The sequence below is a fragment of the Pelmatolapia mariae genome, linkage group LG10_11 (assembly GCF_036321145.2).
Source record: "Pelmatolapia mariae isolate MD_Pm_ZW linkage group LG10_11, Pm_UMD_F_2, whole genome shotgun sequence".
Lineage (NCBI taxonomy): Eukaryota > Metazoa > Chordata > Actinopteri > Cichliformes > Cichlidae > Pelmatolapia > Pelmatolapia mariae.
The window spans coordinates 3541541-3551469 of record NC_086236.1 but is presented as its reverse complement, the minus strand read 5'-3'; the positions used below and the strand labels follow the sequence as shown (position 1 = coordinate 3551469).

Below are 9929 nucleotides of genomic sequence, written 5' to 3'. Positions count from 1 at the left end.
GACCATAGCTCGACTGGCCATCGGGCATACCAGGCATGTGCCTGATGGCTGATGGTGATTTTTCATTTTTATGGACCGATGATTTAAAAATTATTTTTTTTAGTAACGGTATAAACAATGAAAGATGCTGGATTGGCCAGGTGCTGGCAGATGTGTAAAAATAACTCTGGTGGTGGCTGTTGCGTAGCTTCCACAGAGGCCAGCAGGTGGATGAGGGAGAGGGGAGGCAGGAGGAGGAGAGACCCGAGGCAGCCGCCAGTCCGAGCGTCAGGTGAACTGAACTTCAGGTAAGAAGTTCTGACCTGCAGTCTATGTGGGTCAGATATAAACCAAGTTTAGGTGGAGTTTATTTTCGTTGTGCTGACTTTTTACAGTCAGTTACAATAACTCGTACTGCGTACTAGCTAGCATGACGGAGTTTCTATACAGCTGGGTGGGTGCTATGATGTTACTGATAGTGAACTTTATTTTATTCATAAGGTTAGTTAGTAGAGTTTCCAACCGTCCCGTAAAAAACGGAATCGTCTCGTATTCAGAGAAAATACTACGCGTTTCGTGTTGAGCTGAAAAGGAACACAGTTTGTCCCGGACTTCAGCTAGAATGGAAAAAGACACAAAGCTGGATTTATTCGGTGTCTTTGCTGCACAGCTGCCTCTTCTTCTCTCATCCTCCCCCCTCTCTCTCCTGTTTCTACTTCAATCATGAAACTGATCAATGATCAGCTGATCGGCTTTTCTCTCTTGTTTGTTTATCGCCCACTTTGCGCCAGAAAGAGGAAACCAGCGGATGTCGCGCTAAACAACAGCAGCACATTTAAGCTTGATCAGCTGTTGTTAGAATTTATTTAATAATAATTTCTAGTATCAGCTGATGTTTGCTGGAGCCACAGCTGTAAAGCTGCTGGTCATGATGTCGGTTTGGATATGTGGTGAGAGGGAAACATGAAGATGAAACCAGGAGATGTCCTTACTGAATCATCAGAGCTGAACAGGTGATGGAGAAACAGGTTTACCTTTTAGGTGACATGAATGAGTTGAAGGGAAGTTATGAACTGTTTCTGAGAGACAAATAACACCAGGATCCTTTTCTAGGTAGCTGACAGCTGGTAACTGTGCAGGGGCGGATCTAGCAAAGTTTTGCCAGGGGGCCAGGTAGGGCATTAACAGGGAGAGGGGGGCACAAAGAAATACTTTTCTTTCTTATTCTCATTTAAAGTGACTCGCTTTAAATAAATAATTATCTGAATCTTACAACCAAAGTTTTTATCTGTTGTAAAATCATGCATATACCAACAAGACAGTGTACATCACTGTCACAACAGCGTTTGTTTTCATTCAAAGGCTTTATGGCTTTAATACCTGGTGGGCCGGTCTCTAGTCAAAATGCCCGGGCTGAGTTTTTTGTCCCAGTCCAGGCCTGGGCACGACACGCAGTGAATTAATCTGAGGAGGTGCATTAAAAAATAAATGGCCAGCGGTGCACATCGCAAATTAGCTCGCATAGACACATTAGTTGTGCCGCGTCTTAATGACCGTATCTTAGCTAACAACCCCAACTACCAGATTCAACTTGTAATTGGCTAAAAATAACTTAACCTACCGGTGAGAGGGACGTTGCTAGCTGGCAGTTTTATCAAGCGATTTTGAAATTTCCAGGAGCTGTCCACTCAGTGCAGCATCAGCACCACGGAAATACACGGATACATCCGTAGACTCGAGACAGAATTCACAATGGGTTTTTGGGACTTTCAGATGTATGGACCAATGTTTTCTTTTCTAATCAAACCAGAAAGGTTTAATGAGCAGCTGGGTTTGTCTCACATTAACTGCCTGGACACAGAGGACATCGAAATGCAGCTGATTGAACTGAAAGGCTCGACTCTGTGGGGGGTCAAAGTTTGCAGAACTACAGACGCAGCTGGAATCCACAGCTGTGCGTGTTCATGGAGCTTGCATTTATTTTTAGATAAATGTAATAAAGAGTTAGCTAAATATAATAAATAAAAACAGGTAGCAAAAAAGTAATAAACTATTAATTTAAAGTAACAAATGAAACAGTTAGCTAAATGTAATAAACAGCTAACTAAAAACAATAAATAAAACAGGTAGCAAAAACCCAACGTGACTAATGAAAAAGTCAGCTAAAAGTAATAAACCTTTAAACCAAATTAACAAATGAAACGACCAGCTAAATGTAATAAACAGCTAACTAAAAACAATAAATAAAACAGGTAGCAAAAACCCAACGTGACTAATGAAAAAGTCAGCTAAAAGTAATAAACCTTTAAACCAAATTAACAAATGAAACGACCAGCTAAAAGTAATAAACAGATAACTAAAAACAATAAGTAAAACATGTAGCAAAAAATTAATAAACTGCTAACGTAAAGTAATGAATGAAACGGTTAGATAAATGTAATAAAGAGTTAGCTAACTACAATAGATAAAACAGGTAGCAAAAAAGTAATAAACTATTAATGTAAAGAAACAAATGAAACAGTTAGCTAAATGTAATAAACAGCTAAATAAAAATAATAAATAACACAGGTAGCAAAAAATTAATAAAATGTTAATGTAAAGAGGTCAGCTAAAAGTAATACACAGTTAACTAAAAATAAAAGACAGTTAACCAATGAATTAAAAGTAATAAGCTGTTATAAATGGCTAAAAGTACTCAACGGTGAACCAAAAGTAATTGATTAAATGCTTAGCTAACAGTACTAAATGCTTAAATGATTAAACGGTTAGCTTAAAGTCATAAAGCGTTATCAGAGACCAGTTGTGCCCGTCTCTGGTAAAGGGTCCATTATAAATTATGCCACTCGGTCTTTTTTATATTGCATGTTTAAGTAAAGTTTGTTTTAATATAACTCAAACTCTAATTGTATTGTTGCTAGCATTTTCTAATACCTTTAAATTGCTTCTTTAAATAACACACACTTCGGGGCTAGCTCAAAACCGAAGCTTTAGATATGAGCAGGGTGAGCTGTCTGCCTTTGATATTATGATGCTTATTTCCTTAAACGCGCCTTTGTAACAGAGTGAGAAGTCTGCTTTATTTCCTCCTCTCTGACAGAAGCTTCAGGGCGGAGAGATGGACCGAGGAGGAGGAGTAACAGGAGGAGAAAGAGGAGAGGAGGGGCGCGGGCTGTCACCGGACGGGTCTGCGCGAAAGCAGAACGGAGCTTGAGTTTTTCCTCCTTGGCTGGGCGGTGGGAGGAGGTAGTGGCGGTGGACGGTGCTTGGCAGAGGATAACTGTGATTGAAGCCGCCGAGGGGGACCTGGAGCTCGGTGTGCTGCCGCTGCTGTAAGCCCGCACAGCATTAACATGGAGCTGGAGAACATCGTGGCCAACACTGTGCTGCTCAAAGCACGGGAAGGTAAGGATGGGGAAGGCGGTGTGACAGCTCCTCTCCACCGGTGTGTTACAGTCACAGCACCGGAGGGATGCCCCGGACTCGGGCGGCACGAACTGTTCCTGCACTTCCTGACAAATCTTTTGATGATGCGCGCAGGGTGTTACCGTAAATATAGTTCGTACGAGTAGATAGAAACGACCAACCGAACTCCGTTTATAATTCGAGCGGTATAAGGCTTTGTTTCATATCCGTGGTCCTACGCTAAATGTCAACTTAATGAGGACTTTATTCAAGAATGTAGCAAACAGTGTCCAATTCGGCGTGGAATATGTTTAAACAAATCTCTTAATTACCGTGAAATCTCTGTCTTCCTTGTTCATTGCGCCGACTACATTGTAAAGTCAATAACTCTGTTATACTACCTACACAGGGCATGTATGAATGTTTACTATATCCCAGTATGCGCCGAATTAAAGAGTATGACCTAAAGGCTGGGAAAACGTTACAAGTACCAAATGTTTAAAATTATTTTTGGCGTGACTTTGATAGTGTACCTAAAAAGGTTGTCCGGAAAGGGTTGTAACCGTGAACTGTGGCTGCAGCGACACATCGGGTTTCCCTTGCTGATCTTGCAGCATCGTCCTGTAGTTTGCGAAACAGGATGTTGTGGCAGAGCAGCTGTGCTGTGCAGGGCTTTGTGCACACAATTGATTTTACTGTTCCTGCCAAAGACCATCATCATTAAAATAGCCCTCATTAATCAGCTACAACCAGGAAGCTGTGATATCTGTGGGTAAGAGTCCAGGTGAAAAGGTTTGCTTGTAGGAAACTCTACTGGCACAGTTTGTCCAATAACTGTTAACACTTTTAAATACCTAATGCAACATAAACGGCCCTCCTGCCATCGAAGGCTTTTGTTATTGTTCCAATAAACAGACAAAGGTTTGAGTGGCTCACAGCTGATGCCGTGTGCACAGGCACCTGAGAAGATGTTTCATGAGTTTATCAGCTGTGCTCATACATAACCAGGACCTGAGGCTCTGTGCTGGCATCCAGCCGAAGCGCCCTTGAGAAAGGCACCGTATCTCCGGGCCCCGTCAGGCCTTGACTCTGACCTCTCTGGAGCTGAGACTTATCTAAACTCTTGAGTTTAAGTTCAGCGCTCACACAGAAAAGCGTGAGCGCTCAACACAAAGTTTGAGCCCGACGCTTTTAATTTCCTGCATTCTGCAGAATTTTCTGCACCAGTTTGCACCTTTTCTCATTGCTTAATATGTAACGCATAATTGCTTTGTAATGATCGTTCTCAGTTTTCCTCATATAGCACTGTCCTCACTGAGTCATCACACACGCAGCCGTGACTCTTCTGACTTCATTGGGGTTTGCCTGGTTTTGGATGTGAGAGTCATCTGATATCGGGATAATTCCCCGGCCTTTTGTTTGGGGATGAATGAATAATTTGTTTATTTTAATTTACATACCTAAGACGTGTTTCAGTAAACAGGGCACTCATTCATTCAAACAAGGGCTGGCAGTGTTATTCTTCAGTATGTGTTGGACAACTTTTCACTTTCTTTAACCCAGACTGGGATTTTTTTCCTCTAAATATCTGCATGTAGTTTTAAATAATAATTTATGAGGTGTTTTGGATCAGCAGTGTATTTATGATGTATTTAAAATAACACAAATTGATGTAAAAGCTGAGTGAAGTGATTTGCTCTAACAACGAAGATCGCTCCATTTAAAATATTCATGTCATGTACACCAATGACGCTGAAGAGTCCAGCGACACTTACATTAATAGGGAACAACTTTATGAAGTGACCGACGTGTTTCGGCTTGGCCAAATGACCCTGAGGAACGCCACAAGCCGAAACGCGTCAGTCACTTCATAAAGTTGTTCCCTATTAATGTAAGTGTTGCTGGAGTCTTCTGTTTGTTACATAGCCTTAGTGGAGCGATAAATACAGTCAATAAACTGTAATATGTTAGTGAACAACACTGACATATCACAGCGGGTCTTTACTTAAACTAAACCAGAATGCAGAGGCAGTGTGTGACAAACATGCTTGTTGAAGCATGTTTAGCAGGAGTAATTTAAAGTGTGACTTTATTAATATATGGTTGTGGAGGATTTTTCATTCACTCTTCTTTACAATGTTGCTTCAGCTCATTGAGGTTTGTGGGCACTTGTTTATGCACAACTCTGTGAATGTCCAACCGCAGCATTTCAGGCGTGGCGAGGACCCTGAATCTTTTCTTTTTCAGTCGTTCTGTTTGATTTGCTGCTTCGGATCGTTGCCCTGTTGCACGACCCAGTTTAGTTCAAGCGTTAGCTGTCAGACAGATGGCCTCACGTTTGAGTCTTGGTATACCGACGAGTTCATGGTCGACTCAACGGCTGCCAGGTGCCCAAATCATCATCCATCCACCAACATGCTGAAAGTTGGTATGAGGTGTTTTTGCTGATCTGCTGTGTTTGGTTTTCTCCACAGGTGGCGCTGTGCATTTCCATTTTGTCTTTCCAAAAGACATTGTTCTAGAGGTCTTGTAGTTTGTGGAGATTTGCAAACCTAAGCCGTGCAGCCCTGTTGTTTCTAGAGAGACCTTTTTCCTGGAAACCTTTCCAAAAAGGATGTACTTGTTCAGTCTTTGTCTAAGTGTGCTGACATGAACTTTAACCTTTAACATGCTGACTGAGGCCTGTAGAGTCTGAGACTTTTCTGCAGTTTCCCAGATGTTTGGACGTCTTTGCTGTTCACTCCTGAGAAGATCGTAGTATGGTTCTGCTGGAGGTTTCTTCCTGTTGAAAGGGAGTTTTTCCTTCCCACTGTCACCAAGTGCTTGCTCACAGGGGGTCGTCTGATTGTTGGGGATCATTGAAAGGTCTTTACCTCAAAATATGAAGCACCTTGAGGTGACAGTTGTTGTGATTTGTGCTATAAAAATAAAATGGAATTGAATTGTGTTATCACACACCTGAATGAGTCAATAGAGGTGGTCATGCTTGCCGATGATAAATTAATTAACTGCATTTGATTATCAGCATCTGGCTGATACTTAACCTCTAAGTCTCTACGGATGCATTAGGGGTGCACTTCATTTTTCCCACACTGTTTCTACATTTTGCTTTGGTTTTGTTACAAAATGTGATGATACATATGTTATATTTTGGATTTTATTACAGGTTGTATTGACCTAATTTTACAGCCTACAAAGAACCTGATTAATTCGTGTTTGGGTACTTTCTTTGTAACTTCACATGAGTCTTAAAGATAATCCTGTAATCTAAATGTACGTTTTCAAAGAGCATACAACTTCGGTGCAGAGGAGGTATGCAGCCAGACGATGATAAACTCAGCTCATCAGCAGCTCTGTTTTTGCATCCGTAACCTTTTAGAGGGGCAGCACCTTGATTTTCAACATCTTTGTGTCATTCAGGTGTGTTATGGAAATTTCAGAAGGAAGCTTTTTTGGCAGTTTCATCTGTAGTAGACCTGTTTTACTCTGAAGTTGGATTATTCAGAGTGGTGTACACTGTATGCCGTCTTCAGCTTTGCCCAAGGATGTGATTTTAGCCCATTTCCTCACTTCTGGGAAGCAATTAGTGCCAGTTAATTTCAGTGTGCCTTGGAAATCGAATTGGTTCGTGAAGAGTCTTAAAAGTTCCCCGAAAGGCACGTGCAGCGTGATGACTCTTCAGTATTGCTCCAAAGTCAGAGTCAGGGGGTTCAGGCCTCTGAGCTGCAGGTTTCTTCATGATGGCACGCTAAGAAACACTGAGTGTGTCAGTGACCTAAAATCATGCAGCGCGATGTGAACGCTGGAGCACGAACGGAGGAGAGAGGCCGACATGACACGCTCTCTGCTGTGCAAAAGTTCCAGTCGTGACCTTTTGTGTCACTTCCTGTGTGCAGACGCTCATGCCCTGCAGATGTCTGCTTTTGTGCTGCAGGGCCAATCGGTGATTTAGGCCAGCGCTGAGGAGTGATTTTACACGACATCAAAACCAAACATAGAATTATTTTGTCATATTTTAGACGTGCAGTAAAGCACAATATACAAGCCCCAGTCCATTTTAATTTTTCACTATGATATTGGAGGAATTAGCTGCTACGCTGTTACAAGATGGTTAGCCATCTAGTTAGCTGTATTAGATTAGATGTGTTTCCATGTTAGCTTAATATGTTTTTTAACTTCCTGTGTGATTTCTGTCCATGTTTTAGATGTTCTAACGAATATTAAGCTAACACTTAGCTTAACACAGGCAGAACAAGTGTGTGTTTGTTGTCACAGCAACAAATACAACACAAACGTGGTTATCATAGCTGTGATGTCACATTCATCAGTGAAGGACGGCGATGATTTTTATTTAGTGAGCTTTGAATTATGGATCGTGGTTCATTGGGTTTTTTTAGGTGCTTCTTTGGCATCTAAAGCCCCGCAGCAAACCCTGTTAGCACGTGGTCATACCTGCCACCGTTTAGGTTTCAAAATCTGGGAGGTTATCCTGGATGTTGCACAGAGAATGATGCAGTTAAGCACATAAAACGGGCACAAAGACGGCATCATGCGTATGCAACAGCACGACCAAACTGAACTGCTGCACGCAATCAAAAAGTCTGGTGAGGCAATAAACTGATGTAAATGTCCAACCGACTTTAAGTTCATACTGTCTACTCTTTGTCCAAGTCCACTAAGACAGCATCATCAGTCCCAATATCATAAGTCAGTGTAAATTTACTCAGATCTCAGTCACGTACATGAGATATTACTCGAGGCAGTAGATATGGCTGGTACTTGGTAACAGTGTCCTGTTGTGGATAATTTGCTTTCTGTTCAAAGCGTAAAAAATTAAAACTAGTTTTTCATTTATTTTATTTCCAAACCACTATTATTAACTTGTTGACTTGCTAAACAAGCAAAATCCAGCAGCACCAACGAGCCCGTTAAGCTCCAGAAATGCTGACCGTGCACTAACGAAGCTGCGGCCAGGACAGAGTCCTCGTAAAAGCAACTCTCACCATTTCTGAAATATCTTTTGACTTTGTTTGTGTGGTTATTGTTTATAATCACCAAAGGTTGTTTTAATTTAACCCTAAATTGGGTTTAAAAAAAAGCTTTATGGTCATCTTCTGCCTCCTGCCAAATAAAATCCCATAGATTTGAGTGCAGGATTGTTTCTGTCACCCGAGTCTCTCTTATAAGATCTCTGGCAATAATGCAGTTATAAATGTTGTTAATCAATAATTATAAACCAGCTAACTATAGATGGATGAGAAAGATATGGTTTGTGTCACAGCTGCAACTGAGAAATTTGAAACAATCTGTTGTAAAGTTTTAAGTAGAAAGTTTGAAATAAAGAATTAGTGTCCTGCTACAGAAGGATGAAATACTCTGAGGAAACAAGTCAAACAAAGTCCTCCAAGAACAGAGGCGTTAAAGTCAGTCCAGTTTGATGGAAGACGATTACCTAAAAACCTGAAAAAAAAGAAGAAAAGAAAGAGGTTTAGTGCTTCTTGAAAACGTTAACATTTAATAAACCATCTGTGTGTAAAAATGATAATAAACAGCCCAAGAGTTAGAGCCCAAGTGCAGTTTCAACAGTACATTACAAAGAAATGCTGCTGGTGTAAATCAGAGAAATCCATCAGTGCAATAAATCTGTAAAACAACCAAACAAAAACATAAATAAATTGAAATAAATTGTCTGGTTCATCTAGAGTTAAAGAAGAAAGCAAGTCTTCTGTTGTTTAATGGTTCTTCTGTAGTGAGAGGACAGAAACTTTTCCATTATCTAATTGTAAAGACATTATCAATAGTGAAAAGGCAGGAATGTTTTTCTGCTACTCAGTGGTTTATTGATACTGAGAAAGCAGAACATGTTATGGTTCATGGTTTATCTGTAGTGTTTCTTCATTGCTTACTTTACTATAGTACAGCCGGGCATAGCTAATGTATTTCTCAGGAAGACTGAGAAAGAATAGACTGATGATGACGTCTCTAATCCAGGAGCAGGTCTCAGTACTTGAAGCGGGTCACTAATCAAAGCTGACATAAACACCAATAAAGTTTGCTTTAAAAACCTTCAACCCCCGTCTTTACTGTTGGGACACTCCCAGGCTCTGTCTTTTATGAGATTCCCTCAGCTTCAGGTTGTAAGTAGCCAGGTCGTATTGACCAACTGAATGCATTTCATTGACAATCTGGCCTTAAAATACAAGAGTGTTGGCCCGGCACTCGAACGCATCAGTAAAAACCTTGCACACTCTAATACTGCCATATTAGCACCTATAGTAATGTCTTTAGCTGGTATATAGACACAAATATCCTCCTTTAATGTAGGACGAAACCACAGTCTGAATGCACAGCACAAAGGAAACGTGCCTTCTCACAGGAAATACAATGAAAAGCCGCATCTGAAACTGAAGCTTGATTGTCACCTCCTGCTCTCTTTTTTTGCGTTCCAGTTCTCACCTTATGCTGTATGATTTCGCTCACTGATGTCACTTCCTCTCTCACTGCTGTTTACAGCAATTAAAATCTGGGAAATCGTGAGCTTTAAAGCG

At 41.0% G+C, this 9929-nt stretch overlaps 1 protein-coding gene across 1 annotated transcript in view; it reads left to right on the top strand.

The window, feature by feature from the left end:
• Positions 1-3160: 3160 nt before the first annotated feature.
• Positions 3161-9929, top strand: part of grk6 (G protein-coupled receptor kinase 6) — a 50012-nt gene continuing 43243 nt past the window's right edge. Inside the window, exon 1 of the mRNA XM_063486224.1 lies at positions 3161-3381. Within this exon, the coding sequence (XP_063342294.1) occupies positions 3330-3381 (52 nt within the window). The 5' untranslated portion in view covers positions 3161-3329. The remainder of the gene's footprint in view (positions 3382-9929) is intronic.